General features: G+C 39.2%; 2 protein-coding genes across 4 annotated transcripts in view; both read left to right on the top strand.

Moving 5' to 3' along the window:
* ERCC5 (ERCC excision repair 5, endonuclease) overlaps window positions 1-23,349 on the top strand; it is a 153,411-nt gene that overhangs the window by 29,130 nt on the left and 100,932 nt on the right. The window contains exon 15 of one of the 3 annotated variants that reach the window (XM_045812782.2): window positions 1,504-2,952. In XM_045812782.2, coding sequence (XP_045668738.2) covers window positions 1,504-2,094 — 591 coding nt within the window. In that variant the 3' untranslated portion in view covers window positions 2,095-2,952. Of the gene's footprint in view, window positions 1-1,503; window positions 2,953-23,349 lie in introns of those variants that run through there. The other 2 variants (XM_087864980.1, XM_087864981.1) reach the window with 2 other exon arrangements.
* Window positions 2,959-21,471, top strand: LOC123802229 (methyltransferase-like protein 21E). Its single transcript, XM_045812790.2, has 5 exons — window positions 2,959-6,406; window positions 7,407-7,478; window positions 17,121-17,278; window positions 18,013-18,130; window positions 20,753-21,471. Exons 1-5 carry the CDS (start codon window positions 6,145-6,147, stop codon window positions 21,154-21,156), a joined length of 1,014 nt encoding a protein of 337 aa, XP_045668746.2. The 5' UTR covers window positions 2,959-6,144; the 3' UTR covers window positions 21,157-21,471.

Below are 23,349 nucleotides of genomic sequence, written 5' to 3'. Positions count from 1 at the left end.
TTTGTCTTCATTTCTCAATTTCACTCTTAGAGCTGGACTTTGGTGTCTTAGTGTTCATTCTGACTTTGAAAAAACCAGGCTAATAATGGATTGCAAACTGAGATGTTTATGGTTGAATATTTTACTTTTTCAGGGCTATTTTCATTTAAATAAAGTCTGGGAAGTGTCCAGTCCAAAGCAATCCTGATCATTAAATTCTCTTCAAGTACAAATGCTCCTTAATTCTATAAATGAATCATCATCACTATGGCACGTTGGCAGGAGAGATTTTTGAGGAGAGATGATGATGCCTTTCTGTGGCTCTCAGTTCTCCTGTGGGGTGGGTGTAGGTAATCGTGTCTCACTTTACCTGTGAGTATATTCCTATGCATAGAGAAAACTGTTCCTATCCTAGGAACAACCTCCAAAATATATGTACAGGTAAACCACTTAGTAGAAATGAGACCATATCTTATAAAGTACATATGTTTAAATCTATTGTCATTAGGTGGACGGCCTTTCCAAAAAAAGTCTCTTTTGCTTATTTGATGACTTTCTATAATGCAGACATTGTATGCCAACAGCCAAGGAAAGCTTATCGGCTTCATGACTGATTACTCCTTAATTTCAGATAAATTTTGTTGTAGTATGTTTCTTTCTTTACATTATAGAAGCTAATATAAATTTATTTCCCCAAAATTAGAAAGTGAAAAAAGTGAGCTGAAATAAGCCATTACTTATTTTCTGTGACACAGATATTAACATTTAGGTTTATTTTCTTTCATTCCCCCCTCCTTTGCACATATATTTATTATCATATATAAATGCAGTTTGATCTAATTCCCCCTCGTACTTATTAACATGAGACTTTTTTTCTGTATATTGCTTGGTTTTCATAATTCCAAATGACCAGATTACATTGCGTCAAAGAGATTTCACTTATAGGTTCAGTTCACTTAGTGGACACTTGATTTTCAGGTTTTCATAAATAATGCTGTGATGAACATTAGGCATAAAACTTTCCCCACATGGAACTATTATTTTAATAACGTCTTGTTAAAAGTGGATTTGCTAAACAAAGGGCATGACGGTTTCCCATGCCTCCCAGTGTGCAGTGTGGTGGCCTCCTCAACGTTCCGCACGATGACATGTTTTTAAGAGAAGGGAAGAATGGAATTTAGAAACAGACCCCACGAAACTGTGCCGCTCTAAAAGAAGATGGCGTAGTTGGCTACTGAGAAACACCTCACTCTCTTCGAGTGCCTGGGAAGGGGTTCTCTCGGAGATGTGGACGGAGGGCTTAGGTGACGGGGGGTGCAATACTGCTTCAGGTGTGATCTAGAAAATAAAATGTACTCTCAGTAAATCCTGGGGGACAGATTTGGCTTTGAGAGATAAGCAGTTCACATTCTCTGAAAGAGTCATCCAAGGCTAGTGACCGAGGTGGAGCTCTTTGATTTGCTTCAGAAAGTTGACTGACTCGCCTGATTTTTTTTTTTTTATTATTTCATTTCATTTTTTTAGACGCAGCTCCGAATTGATTCTTTCTTTAGATTAGCTCAACAGGAGAGACAAGGTGCTAAGGGTATTAGGAGCCAGAGACTTAACAGAGCTGTGACATGTATGCTGAGAAAAGAGAGAGAAGCAGCAGCCAGCGAAATAGAAGCAGTGTCTGTTGCCATGGAGAACGATTTTGAGTTCCCTGATAAGGCAAAAGGAAAAACCCAGAAGAGGAGCATAGCAAATAAATGGGAAGAGTCATCAAGCCTGAAAAGAAAGAGGCTTTCAGATTCTAAGCAAGAGAGTAAATGTGGCGGGTTTTTGGGGGGGGCCTGCCTCTCGCCGTCATCCGGGACCTCTTCAGGTGAGGACGCTGAGTGTGTGTCTTCAGTGAACGTGCAGCAGGAGAGAGCAGCCCCAGAGTCACCCGCCAGCCGCCCAGGTTTGCAGAGTGCAGCGAACCCTGCTCCTGCCAGGGACCAAGGTGCCACCAGCAGCAGCTCTAGTGATGATGACGGAGGGGGGCCCGCACCAGTGCTGGTGACCGCCAGATCTGTGTTTGGGAGGAGAAAGGGGAAGGGGAGAGGTACAAGAGGAAGAAAGAGAAAAAGCTAATTAATTTAAACCCCTGTGTTCTCCATCATCGGGTGCAACTTAACATTTCATAATGAATTTGTTGTGAGGAAATAATACAATTAAAAGCATTTGTACAATTTTTGTATTGTGTGGTTTTTAAAAATATGGACACAAAACTTGACATTTATTTTTCCAACATGTTACATTTTTCTAGTGTTTTACACGTCATTGACTATTTCCTTGTATTCACAAGTCTTTGCTCATGTTTCCATTATCGTACAATGTCTGATGCTTTCTGACAGCATTAACAAAAAGGAAGAAGGATTTCTGTTGATCAATAGTCACTGTCAATCAGCATTCCCTCTGACTTTCTGATCCGGATGAGAAGAAGTATATTCTTATTTCTTATTCCATACTGTGGTCGTTTCCCAGAACTACGTGAAGTCCCGCCCCCTGCTGCTTCCCGTTTTTCCTCAGGGTCCACTTGAAAGGATAGCAGGAGGGAACCTCGCTGCTGCAACATACTTTGAAGAGTGTGTTTGCCGCGGTTATAGCAAGATAATTAGGAAACCTAGATGGGGTGCGTGATTTCCCCTGTGAGCATTAACTAAATACAGAACCTCTGTACCGTAATGTTTGTCTTTTAAAATTCTCTGGTTGTCACGAGCTGACTTCTGTGTGAATGGCTGTGGGGGCTTGGGACTGTGTTTGAACTGGTGTAGGCAGGCCACTGTCAGGAGCGGCTTCCAGAGGCTGGTTATTGTTCACAGAGATGTTCCTCCTGAGTGGCCGCCACTCTCCCAACAGCTGCTCCCAAAGTTCTGATTGCTGACAGTTACGAGCAGTCGGAGGAGAGCATCGCCCATTACTTGAGCTTGTGTTCTTTGGCCTTCAGAGGTATGGTCTACCCAAGTTTGTGTCTGTTTTGTCATCTTTGATATTTCCATCTTTACTGATTTTCTTCCCTCTGAATTGAAAATCTTCACCCCAATGAATACTAAATACGGATACCTTTCAATAACCTTTTACTGACTGCTGGATGGTTTTTTTAAGTCTTTCACTTGTATTCACTTCCAGCCCAACTTCTCAGATACTTGCTCTACAGCTGCGCTTTTCCTTGTTTTTTATGTATTCTTTCCTAATGTGAAAGATCTCCTCTGTTTCTGCCAATCTTCTCTAGCAGCTTTCTTCTAGAGTTGACAATGACTTCCATGTAAATAAACTCAGATCTTTTTTAAATGCTGCTTCTCTCTGGAGGTATTTGAAGCAGAACACTTTTCTTGGGGGGATGGTGTAGGGAGCATGAACTTTTTCATATTATTCTCATTTCTCAAGCTACTTATAATTGGGAGTTTTCTGCATATTTGTTTGCAAGTAGTACTTTTGTTAAAATTTAGTTTCACAGCTAATTTACATTTGTTTTGCACCGCACTAGTTGGGGTAAAGTCTAAGCTGCTGTAGCAAAGAGAGGTTCGTATCCAATGGGTTACATAAGCTGGCCCATTATTTATCTGCTACTCAACAGGCTGGCCAAGTTGAGCTGGTTAGGCAGCTGTCCACCATGAGGTCATTCAGGGTCACAGGTTCAGCCATCTCCTGGGCTGCTGTCTTGCTTGAATGGTCTAGGTCACTGCTGTATCTGCATTTCAACCTGCTGGAAGAGGAAAGAACCAAAGCCCTGGCAAGCAGAATGTCCTTTGTTAAAAATCACTTCTCTTATCCTGTTGAACTGAACTGAGCATATTCTCCAGAGTATACTAGAAATACTCAGAAATGTGATCTCTACCTGGGCTATGTACCCAGGAAAAGGAAAAATGGGTAGATAGCGTATGCTTGGAATATGGTATTTATAGAACATTTTGATATTTACCCTTCTTTTTCTTAACCCTCTGACCAAGGCATATCCTTTTACAAGTGAAGAAACAAGCTTGGAGTTACTAACCGACTTTACCAAATTCACCCATCTAGTAGGAAAATGTGACCTGAACCCAAATCTTTCCCCCAAATCTTCTTGTGAAATTCAGGGTGCAGTTTTACCTATAAACTAGTTTGCCTGTTTAAAACCATCAGCAGCAAAGGAAATTTATCACTATTCAAAGTGAATTGGTATATATGGGTATGAAGGATGACGACCATCTTATACTTTTCTATAAAATTATCTTTCAGCTTACTAATCTTCGTCTTTCTCCACCTTTGCTGTTGAACTCGTCTGTTGAGTTCTTTATTTCATGTATTGTATTTTCAGTTCTATTCTCTTAACTAATTTTTTTATAGATTCTAGTTCTTTGGTGTAATTCTTGTCATCTATTCTTTGAATATCTTCATCACAGTTACTTTAAAGTCTGTGTTAAACAATTCCAATATCTGGGTTACCTGTGGGTTTGTTTCTATTGTCTGTTTCTTGGTATGATTAGTAAACTTTGAGTGAATGCTGGACATTGTGTATAAAAAATTATAGATGTTGTGGGCTCTTCCTCTGCAGAGGATTCCAGAAGGTATTCTGGCAGGCAGCAGAGGGGAAGATCACCTGACTATAATCTAGGACCAAGTGAATTCAAGGCTGGCTTGCAGTCTTTGTAAGACTCCATCTTCCAGTTTCTCCCCATTACTAAAAAAGCGGTTTTTCAGGGGTACCAGCTGACAGCTAGGGTGTTTCTTAGTGTGAGCTTTGCTCTGCTTTCAGCTACTCTTTGCTTGAAGAAGTAGCCTTTTGCCCTAACATCTTCTTATTGAGTAAATGCCTTGAGTGAAGAGTCAGTGCTGAGTGTGGGGTTTATTTCTTTGTGCTTTCTGGGATCTTGGCCTCCCAATTCCTGGCTGCCTTGCCAGCTCCAAACACTATTCTTTGTCTTCCCAGTTCTGTGCGATCACCTGAAGTTCTGCTGGCATCCTTTCTTGTTGTCTTCCCTTTGGCTTTTCAGCCTCTCTATTATCAATAATCAGCAAAAACATGGAATTCTTGGCTGCCTTGGCAGCTCTCTCCTGACCTCGTGTGTGTGTGTGTGTGTGTGTGTGTGTGTGTGTAATTTGCTTTTCTAGTTCTCAGAAGCAGACGTGTGCTATAAGCTACTTACAGGTGGAGGCAGAGGTCTCTGTACTTTTCAAACAGTTCAGTGTAACTGATATAATCATTGTCATCATGTCAGTTTAAATGATCGATTGAGGGATTCTGCCTCTTAAGAAATCTATCACTGAGGTTTCGTGATCTAAAAGATCATTTAAAAATATTTAAAATATTTAAAAAAAACATTAAAAATATTTAAAAAATAACTCCTTGAAAAAGACAGGTAATTTTTATTCACCAAACGAGTCTTTATTCTTGTTTTAAAGAAAGCCAAAAAAGAGAGAATGTCCTTTGCCCAGAATTAACTGCCTATGAATAATAGTTTTCATTGTTTAGGATTTTGCAGTTTGCAGAATATTTTTTTTTTGCCTACCATATTCCTCCTCCCACATTATATATTGAGTACCTTTTATATCCCTGTTTTATAGATGGGGAAGCCAAGAAACACATTAAGTGAATGCCTAAAATCACAAGCAAATTTAAAATTAGGCTCCTGGACTGCTAGTCCCATCCAATATATTAACGTGACCTCGAGTCAACTTTGTATGAAGTATTTCTTAGAAGCTGTACCTATACCCCTCTAAGTTTATTCAACTTTACGGTATCGCTCAATTTTGTTACCTACAGTAACTTCTTATTAAGGACATTCTCAGTGACCAGGGAGATTTATACGTGCTCTGAGATGCAGCCCTGCGTGTACACGTGCAGGTGCACGGGTAACAGACACCCTCGGCCTTCCTCTTCAGTCCTAGTAGGAAGGAATTATAATATGATGCCTGTGCCCAGAGCACTACTGCACACATTCTCTAACTTTCTGGTGTGGCTGTCTGATTCTAAAAATTCTGTTTATACCCAGATAGGTGATATAAAAAGTGCGTGGCCTCTGCCTCACTGGACGTCATAGCTGTGGAGTCCTAAATAACTCTTGGCATCAGAGTTCGAAAAGGGTCACTTTGCTCAAATAGTCTTCACTCGCTTGTAGGAGTGGTTTATATTTACTTACTGGCTCCACCTCTATTCATGAGATGCTCACATGGAATATTCCTATTCTTCTTCAGCCCCCTTATTTATGGGCATTCCAGCTTCATTGCTTGTATGCCCAGAGGCTCAGAAGCCACAGCTGTCAGGATCCTAATCCCTCCTGCGAGGACTCACTGCCAGTGTGTACAGTAGTAAACTGCAGGCATGCTTCGGGGCTAGCCTTTCAAGTACCCTCAGAGGTCTCTCCAGCAAAACAAAAGTTGTGGATACTTTTTAAACTTCTAGAAACTCAGCTAGCCCGTTTAGGTATGTTTGGACTTAACATTTAATAAATGTTGACTTTCAGGCAGACACGTGTAATAAAGACTACTTTTTTTTTTTTTTAAATGGAAGAGGAACTAAGTTGGGAACAAAACGCGTGACCACGTTTGCTGTTGTTTAGCCAGTGACCTCAGGGACGTTATTTAACTTCACGCGTTCTTCATTCGTACGCTGCAGGGGAAAATGATTTGTCTTCTAACTTATTGAGATATACTGCAAAGAAAAATGTGATGATGGCTGTGAATAGTGTTCTGGGATCCTTGGAAGAAAGGAGTGCTATATAAATTCACGGTAGTATGGTAATTATAATATTAACCAAAACTGAGATGGAAAACATCAAATCTTTTTTTCCCAAAGTTGGAATAACAGCTCATTTAAACTTATTCACATGAAATGCTCTATTTGAGAGGCACAAAATACTTTAATTTCTTCAATTTTAAATATATTTGCTAAGATGGTATGGGTTCTGTAGAATGAAAGCTAATCAAAAAACCATTTGGTAGTTGGGCTTTAGACATTGGGTACTTACTAATAATGATGTGCTGATGGAAACGAGTGAACTTTGCATCTATTGCTATTTTAGATTAATGCTGTGGTTTTCACTACACTGAATGAAATTCATTTTCTCCCAATGTTTTAATCACCTCTTAAATGTGAAGATTGCTATCTGACCAGTCAATATAAAGATGGTGACTTTCTTGGTGATAGCTGAGGTAGTCTCTAGTGAAGTAATGTCTTTTCTTCTTCCAGTAGCTTTTAAAACTTCTGACTCTGAAGCCTTTGTCCAAATTTTGATTTATACTGTATAGATTGTGTTTTGGGGGTCTATCTTAAATCGTGATTTATTAATATGCAAAATTTTAATAGAATTTTCTATGCTATGTTTGATGTTACTTAAGCTTTATAAGGTAAATATAAAAACACTTAACACACATTTGAATTAATTATTACCATTTGATCATGTATTATTTGTCTAATTTTCAAGAAATGATCAAGAAAACATCAATATATAGCCATCCATTAGTTCATCGCTTAATTGATCCAGGAGCTGAAAAAGGTAAATTGTTTTATGTTTCTTTATATAATTTGACCCATTCTAGACAAACAACTAATAGAATTTAAATGCTTACCTTCTCAGTGTTCCCTAATGTCTTAAAGAGAGCTAGGATTTACCAATTGCATATTGTATCTTGGCTCGTGTTTGCTAACCTGAAAATATCTATAATAATGCATAATGTCTACTGCGATACCTATGGTCCTGATGATATGTTAGAGAAAATTTTGAGAGACAAATTAAATATATAGACTTCCTAAGTAGTTAGAATTTTTTTTTGGTATGAAAAAGAAGAATGAATTTTTTTCCCAAGTGCTATACACTACATACATGATTGTGATTTCTAAGATATTTCTTTTTGGATAGGAAGAAAGATAAAAATAGTTTTGTGTAAGGCTACAAGTTTTTATGAATGCCTGCATGAAAGATGATTTTAGAGTATAAAAAGATTTTTTAGCCTGTGTTTATGGTTCCTCTGATCTATTAATGGAGACAAATATATAATGTGATTTGACCTTTCAGTATAAGGAGAATTTAAGTTTGAATTCTGCTATAATTGTAGTTATTTGAAACTGACCTTCCATTTTTACATCATTTTAAATATCAAGAGTGACTTTGCATGGATTATGTAATGTAACTATCCCCATTGTCTTGAAATAAAAAGTGCAGACAGACACTATTGATGTAGACCTGAAGAGCTAGTACTATGTTTTTGTAGAACATTTGTCGTACAAATTTAATTATCTTGGCTTCCTTCTTCTCTCTCCTTTATGTACACATGGATGTTTTCTAAGAAATGTGGTCCTGTTTTTTTTTTCTTTCTTTCTTTTTTTTTTTTTTCTTTCCTTTTTTAGGCATACCAGGTGGCCTCTACCTAGGTGAGCATATCTTTAGGCCAAGAGAGCTGGGAGTGTGCCCAGTGTTGGCAGCTTACATGGCTTCCACACAATGGTTTTACTCAAGTGATTTTTGCAAACCTAAACATTTAAAGTTGTAATCACTTAGAGAATCCAGCCGTTTAGATGATTTGAATGAAGATGCAATTTCTGTGCAGTTTGTGAATAAAATTTCATCATTATCATTAGCATTAGTAACAATGCTTGGTTTCAACTGTGCATACGATAATTTGGCAAGTTACAAAGGAAATGCGAGAAGTTCAAGGTAAGGTTGAGACAGAACTAGTATTAAAATATTTTATAACATGAGAAAACACACCCCATAATCATCTAGATAGCCAATTAAAGCTTTAAAAATATGTTCACAGGCAGATTAAGTGTGTGCTGTTGGGGCAGAGTCAGGTGGCTTTTTGTTGGAAAGACTTCCACTAACCCAAGGAACACTCAGTTCTTTGGTGCTGAAGGATACTGACTTTACCTGTGCTAACTCTCATACTTAGTATCTCATGCTTGAAAAAGATGGAGCAAACCTTTAGCCCAGTTCTATTTCAGCGCAGGCCTGAGGGTCCAAGAATTATAGGATGTCACTAAGTTATATACAGATTAAAGTTAGGACCACGGTACATACCAAATAGTCCTCTGTGTATAGTTTCTAATGCTGCATTAAGAGTCTAAGCTATCTAAAACCTTATCCACATTAACTATTCCCAATATCTTGTGTTGCCTACCTCTTGCCGACAGCTACTCTCCAGCTGTTAACACACACAGCGATGTGTTACAGAATAGCTCCACAGGGTCTGTGGCCTTGGGGCAGGTTCATCCTAACCCAAGGCTCAGTGATTTCTGTGCATGACTCCCAAGTCTGCCCCTCTAACCGCTTGCTTGATGGCCTTCTACTTTGTGTCCGTTCAGAGCCCTCCAGAAGCAGATGCCCAAATGGGATTAAATGTGCAGGAGATTTACTGGGGGAAATGTTTGTGGACTATAAAGAAAGAAGGGACAGAAGTGGGCGGGTAGAGCCATCAGATCACGGTGCAGGTCTGACACGTGCGAGAGGAGAGGGACCGAGTCGCCCACTAGATGTGTGTTGTCTGTGGAACAGGAAGGAAGTGGCGCTAACGGGCAGCTCCAGGGGAGGCATGGCCTCCGAGGAGCCAAAGGGACAGAGCTGGAGCTGTTGGGCAGCTGTGCTCCCCGCGGCACCCTCCCTTAATCTGAACGCCACACCTCTGTGGCCAGTGTGTCATACCACAGAGTAATGCACGTTAAGAAAATAATTTTCCTTTGCAGATTTACACCCCTGCCCAACCTATATTTTCTATCTCAGTTTATGGCAACTTCATTTCCCTGGCTGCCCAGAAATCTAGAAGCCTCCTAGTCCCTCTTCCTCATCCCATTCATCATTCCATCCCACCAATTTTACCAACTCACATTTCCTGACTCCTCATGCCCTCTGGCAGCACCACTTACCTTGATTCAGGTCTTTATTATTTCTTCTTGTGACTGTTGTAAGTACCTTCTACCTACCTGGCTGCCCCTACTGTGGGCTAGCACACTTTATCCCCTCTACGTCTCTCTCTATAGTTTTCTCTATAGCTGCATGATCTTTTCAAAAATTCAAATCCTGTCACATTCACCTCCTTCCTAAAATTCTTTGGTGCCTCATTATTTCCAATAGGATGAAATCAAAACTTCTTAGCGTGACTTAAGTATTTTATCTCATGCTACAACCCCCCCACTCATCCTACATTTTAGTTCTGAGTTCCCCAAACTGGAAAACTGGTCAAGAATCTTTTTGCCGGTGGGCTTTTGCACGTGCTGTTTTCTTTGCACGCTGCGTCTTGTCCTTTCATTTGTCTCGCAGACTCATCATCATCAGGACTGAGGTCATTCTTTTCTGAGCTCTCCAAGATGTGGAGCTTTCTCTTTCAAGTTTTGAGTTAACTAGTTAACTCTCAATTTTAACACTTAAATGTTGCTCTATCTTTATATTCATAGTGCTCAGGTACTGAATAAAATGACTGAATGAATGAATTAGCTATAACTGAGGCCTGCTGGCTGAACTTGCAATTTGCTCATTGGTAATGATCTTGTGTTTCTGGTCCCCAGTTGTTGGCTCTTCTCAGAACTGAGTATAATGTATTATTTAGGGATATCAGGTGAAAACCTTTCACAAGCATCTTTATAAATCTTCACAGAGTTGGGTTATGAAGAAGCAAGTTTATCTGAGTAATTCTATTTCTGTTTAAGGGATGTATCAAACTATGGTTTGAGGCAGTAATTTTAACGTAGTGGTTGAAGGACTACAGCACATATAATTACTAATGTGACAATCATTCATCAACACATGGTACGTGTTTAAAAAGTAACCTGAACAACTATCTGCTAACACTAATACATTTTCCACGTATTGAATGAAAATCACTCTTAAATATATCAGTCTGCCTCACATGTTTTCAGAACACAAGTCTGAGTGTCAGGTTTGCATGTCAATTGTTGCCCTGGAGGGAAGGTCTACCCCTACTTCAGAGGTTCAGGAATTCATGCTTAGCTCCTAGACCCAGTGCTGCTGCCTTAGTTCAGCTCTGGCATCTTGTGCCTGGATTATCGCAATAGTCTTCCAAGAGCTTCTAACGTGGCCTTCAGCTGCTGCTGCCAGAGGTGAGTGCCTCAATGACAAATCTGCTCATGTCAGTTCCTGCCCCAGCTCCCCACCTTAGAGAACAAAGGTCCACATTTGTTCTATTTGTTCCCACAAGTGCAATCCCAACCTGCTTCCTTAAGCTTATTTTCTACAACACCCCAACAGGTACCTTGTACACGGGCTCCACGGGTCTTTTGACCACTCCCTGGGCCTGTCTCCCATAGTGGTAGGCGGTTCGTCTCCCTTCTCGGCCTGGCAGCCTTCCTCTTCCCTCCACGTGCTCAAATGTCTCCTCCTTGAGAATGCTTCTCCCGATTCACCAACCAGTGGTGCTTCCCAAAGCACTTTAGAAATACTTCTTTTATCGCCCTTATCATACTTCATTCACTATTGTTTAGGCGTCTGTCCCCACAACAATCCCAGCAGCAGACTTTGAGTACAACTAATTTTGTTTTTTTCTTTCCCACCTGCATCCTGAGCAGCCCGATAAAAGGTGAATTGTCTTTCTTCTGTAAATGTAGCATCGTTTGATCCACTTGATCAAAGAGACAGCCTCTGTATATTCTTGAAACTAAGCAGACCTCCAGACAAAAAATATTTGTGAACTCTTTCAGGAATTTGTTTTACCGGGGATGTACTGTATGGTGACTAACATAATATAATAAAAAATCATTATTAATAAAAAAAAAAAAAAGGAATTTGTTTTAACATTAGGCCCAAGACCTTGACATTGCTGAGGCATTCAGAATTCTATCTTTCCGGTTAGCCTGTGACCATTTACTAATCGGAAAATATCTTTAACATTTTTCTTTTTAAATCTCTAGCTATTTCTAAGAAGCACATGACATTCATCTTTGAATAGAAGATTCAGTTGAATGACAAGTCTCTTTCACTTAGTAGAGGGGATTTTACGTTAAATTTTGCTGACAGGTTTTCATGACAGCCCTCAAATAGAAGCTTAAATTCACCTGTCATAGCTATTAAAGACATTGTTTTTTTAGTATATTTCTGTGATCTGACCCTTCCATTTATTATTGTTGTTATTGACCTTAAAAGTATAAAAGAGAAGAATATAGACAGTGCTTCTGTTTTTGAAGGCTTGCTGCAATCTAGCCTCTGAAGTGAATTCACTGTTAGGTTTTCCTTCTAAGAAAAGCATCATCATAATGCAGCAGAATCCTGCTAATTTTCACTTCATACTTGAAATTGTTAATTCTCGGGAGAAGAAGAGCACCTGGTAGATTTTATTCACTATCAGCAAAGACTTAATAGCAGGAAAATGGTGTTAAGTCTTTTTTGTATCAAAGAACATTAAAATAAGATAAGCTGAAAATAGCAACATAATTGTAATATTGTCTTGATTATGTTTTATTTACAGTTTGTTTTGATATTTGTGTTTTAATTTTAAACTCGTTAATAAAATAATACTCTAAGATTGTAGTAGGTAGCTTTTATCTAAAGATACAGGTATCAGCTTTCTGCTTTTTGTAGAGGAAATTCAAGATTCAACATTTTGCGTAACATTACTCAGTTTTAGTTACTTGACTCAGGGCCTAAGTGCTAGGTAACAAGGAGAGAATATGTGTGGAAAAAATAGTCTTCAGAAATGTAAATTAGAATTCCATTGTATGTTAATGCCATTAATTTTTGGAGGAAATTGTTCTTCAAATCTTAACTAAAGGCCAAAGAATATCTACTCATTCATTAATCTTCTCAAGATTCAGTCCCATATTCAATAAATAACTAAGCATGTATTTTAAGGAACATATTCTTTGAATATTATTTGGGGGATAGATTTCTCCTTTTTATTACAAGGCTCATGGAAGGATATATAGTGCCCCTCTTTCCACTAGATTTCAGTTCACAGAGGCTCTTGTCATCAAGGTGGTGATATTGCTAAAACTTAATATTAAACATGTCTTTTGATTTAAATAAATGACTACTGTTAAAATTATTAAATAACTATTTTTAAAGTTGTTACCTCAAAATCTTTAAATCAAAGTTAATGCTGAAAAACAGCAGTCAGAGTTTTAAGGTAGAAATAGCCACACGTGTGTATTTGCTTTTAAAATCCTACATATTACATCCAGACAAATTATTTTAAGCAGCCAAGTTTGGTAATTTTGGATTCCTGTTATAAATTATACTAACTTTTTTGAGACTGACTTCTTAAGAAATGCCTGTAGTGTTTATATAGTATTTAAATGCAAAAGAGAATATTAATATAAAACATTATCAGTTAAATTTTATTCCACCTGACAGTATTTTCTGTGTGATACATAGTCATCCTAGGTGTATAATTAATTTTGAGTGACCACAAATGGATGGATAGAGTTGTGCTCCTTTAAGTGTATATGCAGTTAATACTGGCTATTGTTGTTTCATTAAATCTCTTTGAAGATCCTTTATTTTGGGAGGTATAAGTAATTTTTTATTATAATAATGTGTTCACATATATGTTTTTAAATCTCACTTCCTTATAAAGTTAAAGATGTGGCCATTTTAAAAAAATGGCCGGTTTTATTTATTTAGAAAGACAGTAAAAAACCAGGAATCATTTGTTATTATACTATTGTTAGGACCATAGCACTAATCTGGTCCACTAACCTTTAAAAGAAACTGCAAAGGCAGAGACGTCAGATTGTAGCAGTAAATATTCACTGGCAAAGTTTTTATATCAAAGATTAGAGCTTTAGGAGATGCTCCTGGGATTTAGTGTACTCTGACATCTATTAATCCCTGATTCCTTGGGTGACTTGTCAAAAAGTGCTCCACTTACAAAGAGTGTGCAAGGAGGCCCAAGAGGGCACATTCAGCGAAAGGTCAAGGAAGCAATTACTGTTTCCTGCTTTTCCCCAAAGAACTTCCACAGCAAATGCTGCCCACCTCCCCCACCCCGTCTTAGCAAGGCCTGTGAATATAATGAAATGAAAGTTCAAGTTCCAGTGGAACATATTACCAATATTACTTGGTTCTTAGAGCTCTTCTTGCATGTGAATGCACGCCACAGTTGAAGATGTACAGTGAAATGGATTTGAAGAAGTGGCTCTTGCTGAAGAATATCGATTTTTCATCTCTGTTTTCCTGTATCTCTGCCAGGGATCAATGTTTGTGCTGGTGGTGGAGTGGGTGTAGACTGGGCCCTTCCTGTGGCATGAAGTTAAGTTAGAGTTATTTTGAGGAGTACCTGGTTCTGAGTGGATCCTTAGAAGGACTCTATCAAAGGATCACAGAATTTAGGACAGGAAATCATGTCGACAGGAAGTCCCCCCTGGGACTGTGGCCTCTGAGGGAAATTTTCAACAATGTCAAACTTGATCTACCTCCATCTAGCCATTCTGCTCCCTGAATATTGGAGAATGATGTTATCGGAGCTCCTAGGACAGAGTTGGAAATAACATCTCTTAGGACTTCGGGACTCAAGACTGTCACTTCTACTTATTCTTGCCTTAGTGCAGTGGAGAAGTTTGAAAGTCTCTTGAGGCTTTCACATACTCTCGAGTCCAGAATTTTTAAGACTGGCACTGGAGATACACACACACACACACACACAAACACATTTTTTTTTTGTGTGTGCCTATTTTCCTCTTCCCTAAAATTTTGGAACATGTTTGAAAAATAAAAGTTTGCTCTCCTTGGAGCTTACTTTTAGGAGTAATAGACAAAAAAATTAGTGGTATCAGACTTTGGCTTAGTATTGAGAAGAATTTTCAATAATCATATTTTCTAAATGTACCTTGTGGAATAACATATTTACCCTCATTGGAAATATTCAAAGAGGCTGAACAAGCTGGATACGTAGTTTATATCCAACCTGAGCATGAGATGCAAGGGTAGACTAGAAGGCTATCTCAAGTGTTGTCCATCTTGACATTCTAGGATTCCGTGGCATTTTATTTTTGAGTGGTGCATCTGTTTTAAAACTGTGAATAATTGCAATGTTGGAAATTGTGGAAATTTTTAATTTTTGAGATTTGGGAAATAGGTTTTCTAGGAGGAGCTTATCTTCTATGAAGACCAGAATGAGAACTTTTTGTATCGCTCCCAAATTTCTTGGAAATACTTGTATTTGTTATTTGTTTATTTACTTGCTTATTTTGGGATCTCAGGACTGAGGTGTGAGTTAATCATCCCCATCAGGTCATGATGCACTCCCATCAGGCAAGACTCCACTGTTGTATGTATATCTGTCTATATGTTCCTTCCTTCCTCCCCCCTCTCCCCTCTCCCCTCTCCTCCTCTCCCCTCCCCCCTTGCCGCTCCCACCTCCCTTTCCCTTCCCTTCCCTCTCCTTCCCTACTTCCCCTTTAAAGCATTAAGAACTATGCTGAAGAGAACTAGGCCTGAATTTAGTGCTGGGGTGGGCGAAGAGGCCAGCAGGATTCTAGCCAGACTCAGAGAACAGAAACAAGACTTGAAAAGTCAGTGGGTTTTAAGGATTGGTTTAAGAAATACATAGCTTCTCTATTAATGCAAATCATAGATCAAAGGCTAAACTTAAGCCATATTTCCTTCCTGAAGCCATTCCTTAGTGACCTTCACCACAATGCATTCCCCCTTCCTTATTTAACTCTAGAATTTTCTTTTATTCTAGAGGCATAAGCGACTAGTGAGAATTATTGAGGCATAATCAACTAGTAAGAATTGTGTATATTTAAGATGTGTGAATTATGTTTTGATATATATCAATAGATGTATAGATATATAGAAGTGAACTCTGCATTCAAGCTAATTGATGTAACCATCACTTCACATAGTTACCGTTTTCTTGTTTTTGTGATGAGAACACTTAAGATCTACTCTCTTAGCAAATTTCAAGTATACATTATTATTAACTATAGTCACCATGCTATGCATTGGATCTCCAGAACTTATTAATCTTGCATGAATGAAACTTTGCACCCTTTGACCAATATCTCCCCATTTCCCCCACCCCTGCCCCTGGCAACCACCATTCTACTCTCTGCTTCTATGAGTAAGTATAGAATTTTCAATCTGGTACCTCACAATTCAATATTTTTGTTTATATGGTGATCTTGTTATATTATTTAGTTTCATGACCAAGTTATAATAAGTTATAATAATGATAATGATTTATTGAGTTCCGTGTAATAGCCAAGGTGCTAAGCACTTTACATACAGCATCGTGTTTCAATCTCTCAGCCCTCTTTGGTAGAGGTTCTTCTATCTTTCACATTTTACAAAGGAGGAAATAGAGACTTAGAGAAAGATGTGTGTCTTGCTCCATAACTAATTTGTAAATTCTTAGAGACAACTAGTATTTTAAAATTACATTCTAGCTTTTTAGGAGTAGAGAGGGAGGGGGCTTTGGAACAGTCAAAAAAAAAGAACTCATATTTTGGCTCCTTCATTTACAAGTTGCACGAGTTTGGTCACGTTAATAAGGCTGTCTGAATCTTAGTTTTGTTACCTGCAAAAGCACAAATAATAATGCCTACCTCACAAAACTGTTGCAAAAAATACATGAAATAAAACAAAATTACATGAAATATCATCTACAATATATTTAACATGGTCTGACGTGTTAACTATGTGCTCAGTAATTGATAATGTTGCTTATGAACTTTATCCAATGTCGCGGATGTTAAGATGCCCTGAGTTGTCCCAAAGTAGTAATATATAAATAAGTAATAATAAAATAATACAAAGGTATATTGTTGGATGGTATTAAATATCTTTTGCCTGGGTAAAGGCAGGTCATAAAGGATATACTACTATACGTTGTTGACATAGCTGGAATTACACTATATGGCCAATACGAATAGTCAAGATCTTATGTTCCATCACCAATCTTTCTCTTGTTCTAGATGAATAGATTGGTAGCCCTTGAAATATATTGCTTTTTAAAAATTATATCAGTTATTATTTGTTTCATGTGGATTTGCATAAATGAATAAAGCTGTGGATGTATGAAATGTTAGCTTCTGAGTTATTTTAAAATAGTTAACTCTTAACACTGAACTTAAAGTCAATAAATATTCAAAAGTAACTTAGAATAAGTAGAAATACTACATTTCCATCAGGCTCTTTTTCCTGGTTCTTACTAGCACAACCACAACCGTTGACTTTTTCCTTTCGTTTCAGGGAAGAGAGATGATGACAAGGTGGTGGCAGAGATCATGGCAAGATGTTTTGTTCCAAGTCTAATAACCACCACCTCCTGGGAGGGATTTCATTTTGTCGGTCATGAAATTCAGATTACTGAAGCCATGGATTGTTATGGTGCTGTTGTTTGGCCATCGGTATAATTTCACACAAAATTTGCCGCATTTCAATGGTTTTTCAGCCAGTTTTGTTCCTTATTGTGTACTATTTGGAAGGAAAAAATAGGTTCCATAGTTCTATTTTGTGACTTCAAACAACACTAAAACTAAGAAATCACAAAATTGGGAAAATGCTTCCCACCAGTTAATTCTATTTTTCACTTGTAGGGTTAATAGAGAATGCTGTTTACACCTTCAGTGTTTTGTGACTATGGAAGTTTAAAATAGCAAACATTTTTATTTCCCGTTCAACTGGCTCCATTTGTGTTACGTAATCATAATGAAATCTATCAGTCTCAACATGCAGAATGTTCTGCAAGGTCACCAATCCTTTATCAGTTGTCCATGAAGGGTGCAGACCCCCACCTTCCCTCCACTGTCTCCCCCAATCCCACATACTTCTTTAAAATGACTATATCATTAGAAGTTGCTTTCTTTAAAGATCATCATACCCAAGCAACTGAGTTCCATAATTTCAGTTCTCTTATCTCTCCAACAATCCCCAAGGACTTTTTCTAGTCTAAATGTTGAACCTGTTGGAGGATGTATTTCTGTTGATAACTTTCTGTAGTGACGTGTACATAGTCACACCTATATTCACATGTGTACACATGTTATAGCATTAGTATATATATTTATCTAATAGACCTTAATTTTATTTTCTGTTATTACTTGCCAACCACTTCTTTTTTCTTTTTTTAAAACTTTCATAGGCCCTTGTTCTATGCTATTTTCTGGAAACAAATGTAAAGCACTATAATATGGCTGACAAAAACGTGATTGAAATCGGAGCTGGAACAGGGCTAGTCTCCATCGTGGCAAGTTTACTGGGTAAGTAGGCATTTTTTTTTTTTAAAGGTTTTATTTATTTGACAGAGACACAGCGAGAGAGGGAACACAAGCAGGGGGAGTGGGAGAGGAAGAAGCAGGCTTCCCGCTGAGCAGGGAGCCTGACTCGGGGCTCGATCCCAGGATCCTGGGATCATGACCTGAGCCGAAGGCAGATGCTTAACGACTGGGCCACCCAGGTGCCCATAAGTAGGCATTTTTGATTGAACAGGGTCAGAGAATTTAATGATCAGATGTCATTAGCTGCTTTTACTATCCAGTTTACTCTGACCTAGGTCTATTTTTAACTCTTGATTGTTTGAATGGGCTTCATCAAGAAACACTACCAATTTTAAAGTCACCTTGCTGGTTTGTTTCAGAATTTTCCATGAAATTGTATTAATTTGCTCATGGAGCACCACGTCACAAGTGTATTCTCATTGGGAGGTGCGCTCAGGCCTCCTGGCTGCTGGAGGAGGCGTGTGGGACACGAGGCCCAGGCAGAATCCACTGCTGAATCTGGTGGTCTTTATTTAGATATTAGCCATATTTCAACATTCCCAGGTAGCTGTACATTCCTTGTAGGTTTTGAAGTCCTATGCTTTCATGAAAAAGCACCTGTTAGAAGAGAGAAGGAGTATTATCAATCATGTCTGCTTCTACTTTTAGGCATTTTCCCTTTTATTTCTTTTCTTTATTTAAAAAATTTATTTCATTTTATTTTTTTAAAAAAGATTTTATATATTTTATATATTTGTTTTAAAAAAGATATTATATATTTTATATATTTGTTTGACAGAGAGAGAGAGAGCACAAGCAGGGGGAGCACAGGCAGAAGGAGAGGAGAAGCAGGCTGCCCGCTGAGCAGGGAGCCTGATACAGGACTTGATCCCAGCTCATCTCCATTTCTCAGCTCATCTCCATTCTTCTTTGGGGACCCCTTTCTTTTCTCACCAGCATTTCCTTTTCTCATGACATGTGTGACAGTCTCTACGCATGCCTGAGCCTGCTTCCTTTCGGTCTCTGTTGTTGTTACCTGTTTCATCGCCTTAGTTTAGCTGCCTCCTCTGATGTGTGCTACCCATCTGTCTTGATTTCCTTGATCTGTAGAAGTGCACACCTGCCACTCTAAAATCTTGAGAGGAATTGAAGATTTAGCAATTTACAACTTTCTAAACACTGAGGAAATACAGGCCCCTTGATGTCCTCCCCAAATATTTTTTTAAAAAATTGCTCCTTCCTGATATTGCTTTCTAAAATCACCATTCCATTTAATAAGGGTAGTCATTGGCACTACTGGATTTATACCTGAAGGCTTCCTGATCGGAAACACATTTGTGCTTTGGGAAGTCATTTGTTTCACTAAAAAAAATTGATCCTTTTAGACTGCTTGTATAACTTGACACAAATAATAAAAGATGGAGGCTCTGTTTAGTTAGTGTTCTAAGACTGGTGGTGTTTACCTCTCTAGACACAAAGATGTTACTAGTCAGATAGTTTATATTCATTGTGGACAGGGGGGATCTTCCTTATCTTGGGATTTTAAGAGGATTTGTTGAAAATGGTAGACCCACCCACACTAGAATGTGCCAACATATTTCTGTGATTCTGCCAATGATATGCATATTGCCCTCCCACTTTAATATTCCCCAAAAAATACAATCCCAATGGCAAGAGAAACTTGTCATCATGACTAAGGAATGGGTTTTTGTCTGGGCTGCACTAGACTTCTCTCCCAGTTCTGCTTTCCTGTTTCTTACCCCGGTCTGTTCTTGTCCGATGACATGGAATTGGCCAATCCTAGATTCATTTACACATTATTTTCAGGCTCTGCCACAGCTCACAGTTTACTTTAAGGACCAAATTTTATTGATTATTGGTTTCTACAATTTTGCCTTTTCCAATTTTTTCCTTCTACTCTTCACTTTTACCTCGAGATTGTTCATATCTTCTTCATCTGAGTATTCTGTCCTGCATCTATGGTCTTTGGCTGTAGGAACACTATGTGCATGTTGTAGCTAGGTTTTAAACATTTTTTGATGGGAAGATTCATATCTGTAAGGCGGTCAAGCTGATATGGGCATAGATATGGATGTCATGACGCTTCCAATGTAATTCTGTTGAAAAGCCCTCTTTCCACACTCGAGCACCTCCTGCTCAACAACGGGATGCCTGACGTGGTATACACTCATTTGGCCTCACATGACTTGGGCTCAGAATTCTTTTAGTGAAGAGCAGGTGCGCCTTTCAACAGTGACTAGTGATTGTTCCACTGAAGGTTCCAAATATTTTGCTTTTTCTCTTTCTCTAGCTTATTTTTCTCCTAGCATGTAGTAGATAAATAGCAAATAGCCACAGCAACAATAGTAAAACAAACAAAAAAACCCAGGAGAACAGAAAAATGCAAGGGAGTTAAAAAGTGCCATGGGAATCTAAATTTTTTTTAAGAGGAGGCCTAAAGCTGCCTAAGCATCTGTTTTGAAGGGATTTCCCTCCTGTGTGTACCGACCAGTCTTTCCTTGGGGTTAGCAATTATGCAGAATTGCAAATGCATGTTGGCTTGAAACCTGATTGCTTTACCTTATCCCTCGAGGGTTACTTTTCCTACTGTTCTTTGTTTCATAGGTGCACACGTGACTGCCACAGATTTACCTGAATTACTTGGAAACCTGCAATATAATATTTCTCGAAATACCAAAACAAAATGTAAGCATTTGCCTCAGGTTAAAGAACTCTCCTGGGGCATAGCTTTAGATGAGAACTTCCCCAGGTCTTCCAACAATTTTGACTACATCCTGGCAGCTGACGTTGTCTACGCCCACCCTTTCCTGGAAGAACTCCTCATTACCTTTGACCATCTGTGCAAAGAAACTACCATCATCCTCTGGGTCATGAAATTCAGGTTGGAGAAAGAAAATAAATTTGTAGATAGATTTAAGGAGTTGTTTGACCTGGAGGAGATTTCCAGTTTCCCTAGCTTGAATATTAAGTTGTATAAAGCTATGAAGAAAAGTCGGAGGAGTGCGTGATACCCTCAAAGGAGGGCTTCGAAAGCAAAGGATGTTTCTAGTAAAGTGTTCCTTTAAAGAAGATCCAGGATGATCTGATGTAGCACTGACTTTCCCAAGTTTCTCAACCCTCCCCCTGCCTCCACCCCCCGCCTCCCCATGAACTTGCCTCACTGCAGACAGGGAGTTTCCCAGATACAGCACCTGGGTCTGGAGGGTGGCCCAGTCATACTGTGTGGTCATTGGTTAGGACAAGGTCTGCTTTCCTTATCCCTCTGTAGCACCATTTATTATTATTATCATTTTAATAAATGGTACTATTATTTTAATGTCTAACTATAGGATACTTTTTAATAATATCTCTAAAATGAGCATTCTTATTGTTTTAAACATAAGCTTCTCTGATTCTCTCTTTAGGAATAAGTAAATAACTTATAATGGGATCTGCAAGTAAATCTGAAAAGGCAGATGCATAATGTGATGGTAAATGTGAGATTATATTTTGTGGTTTTCATTAGCGGTAGCTTATAGGTGGTCTGTTGTCTCTGCTTGGTGGGGTAGGCCTCGAGCGCAGCCTCTGAAATCAATCATGCTTGTGGATTTGAGGTTATGGGCAAGGACGTTTCACTCTAGTAAATGAAAAATGAATGGAAGCAAACGTAAACACAGTTGAGATTTTGGAGGAGTTATTGTTTTATTTTTAAGCCAAGTACAGTTATGTTGTATCACAGAAACAGAGATAAATATAAAAACTTTGGGTTGAAAATACACATGAAAAAATTTAGGCCTCTAATCTCAAATAACCAGATGTAGGACTGGTTTTACAGTTTAAAGCTTTTGTGATGCACATATTTAGACCTAGATATTTGAAATCCTATGTGATTTTCCTCACATGGACCTTAGAGATTAGAACAAAGACTGAAGTAATTAAAGTCAGTGCAAGGAGAGTAAAAAATAAGGATTGTGTCCCAGTAGTTTGGGCTCTGTTGGTGGGTGTCTACTCTTGCAATGTTCCTTAGGCTGTCACAATGCCCCTGGGGTGGTGCCTATTCTCCTAAGCCCAGCCCTGTGCTTTGCTGGAAGTTCCCAGCCACTCAGGGTCCAGCAGAACTGACGAAATGACTTTCTAGGGTCCTGATGTGTGAGGAGGATGCAGATGTACTCCCAGTGGGTCTGTGGTTGTACAGCGGCCCATAGGGCTGTCTCCCAGTGACTCCAGCATTTACGGGGTCTCTTCCAGTTTTCATAGCCCATCACTACATAAAGTCATGTGATCCTATGAGCTTTCTAAGAAGTTGAGGGAATATCACTATCCCTGTTTCGCAACCAGTGTTGTTGGGGCTGAGAGGGTGGTCACTTGCCTCAGGCACACAGTGCAAAGGGTTGTCTGAGCCTGGGGCCTGTGTTCTTACCACTGCACTACTTTTATGCATTTAAAGCAGCAATTCTCAAGCTCTTTTGTAAACGAGTGAAGTCATCTCTTCAAAATGGGGTGTACCCAGAAAGGTAAGCAAATACATTAGGAGAGGTGAGAATTGTCCTTTCTTATGTTTTTCCTCTTGTTTCTGGCCTTAATGGGGTGGTCAGGGCAGGCTCATTTGAAGGTGACATTTAAGCAAAGCAGGAAGGAGGTGAGGGAAGAAGCAGTGCGTGTATCTAGGGAACTGTGTTCCAAGCAAAAGGCGCAGCCGTGCTCCAGGAGCATGCCAGTCGTCTAGCAGAAACACTGAAGGCCAGTGTGCTTTGGAGCAGGGCGAGCAGGGGACACTGGTAACTCAGGGAGGTCAAAGGGGGCCAGGTCATGTCCGATCTTCGTTGCAATCTGGCTTCTTCGGAAGCAGACTCTGGGAGGAGGGGGACAGAGGCAGAGGTCGAGCTGCAGTGCAAGCCCAGCCACAAGGGGTCCTGAACTGAGAGTGGCCTTTCCGAGCGCTCCTGTGTTGGGTTAAGCCTCCTGGGCCTTGATGACCTCGTTTCACTCTGTCCCTGGATGTGGGCTGCCCGGGGAAGGCTCTGTGACCTTGCATGAGGTGACTCTTCAGCTGAGGGCCATCTTGCGGCAGCCAAGATCCAGGGGATCTGGGCAGCACATCTCAGTGTGCACCACTGCCTCTAAGGCCATTGAAAGAACTTTGGCTTTTTCTCTAGTGAAGGGGAGAATCACTGGATAGGATTTGGAGTCTAGTGAAACAGTATCACTCTGTGTGAGGACCA

The sequence above is a fragment of the Ursus americanus genome, chromosome 10 (assembly GCF_024610735.1).
Source record: "Ursus americanus isolate L20-20 chromosome 10, mUrsAme1.1.p, whole genome shotgun sequence".
Taxonomy (NCBI): domain Eukaryota; kingdom Metazoa; phylum Chordata; class Mammalia; order Carnivora; family Ursidae; genus Ursus; species Ursus americanus.
Note: the sequence above shows the minus strand (reverse complement) of the source record. Positions and strands in the feature narration are given on the sequence as shown.

Bases quoted from the DNA above. Each gene is read 5' to 3' on its own strand.
- LOC123802229 (XM_045812790.2), top strand. From the start codon at position 6,145: ATGCTCACATGGAATATTCCTATTCTTCTTCAGCCCCCTTATTTATGG. The intron at 7,479-17,120 runs GTAAATTGTTTT...CTTTCGTTTCAG, and splicing joins TGATCCAGGAGCTGAAAAAG to GGAAGAGAGATGATGACAAG. The intron at 17,279-18,012 runs GTATAATTTCAC...AAACTTTCATAG, and splicing joins GTGCTGTTGTTTGGCCATCG to GCCCTTGTTCTATGCTATTT.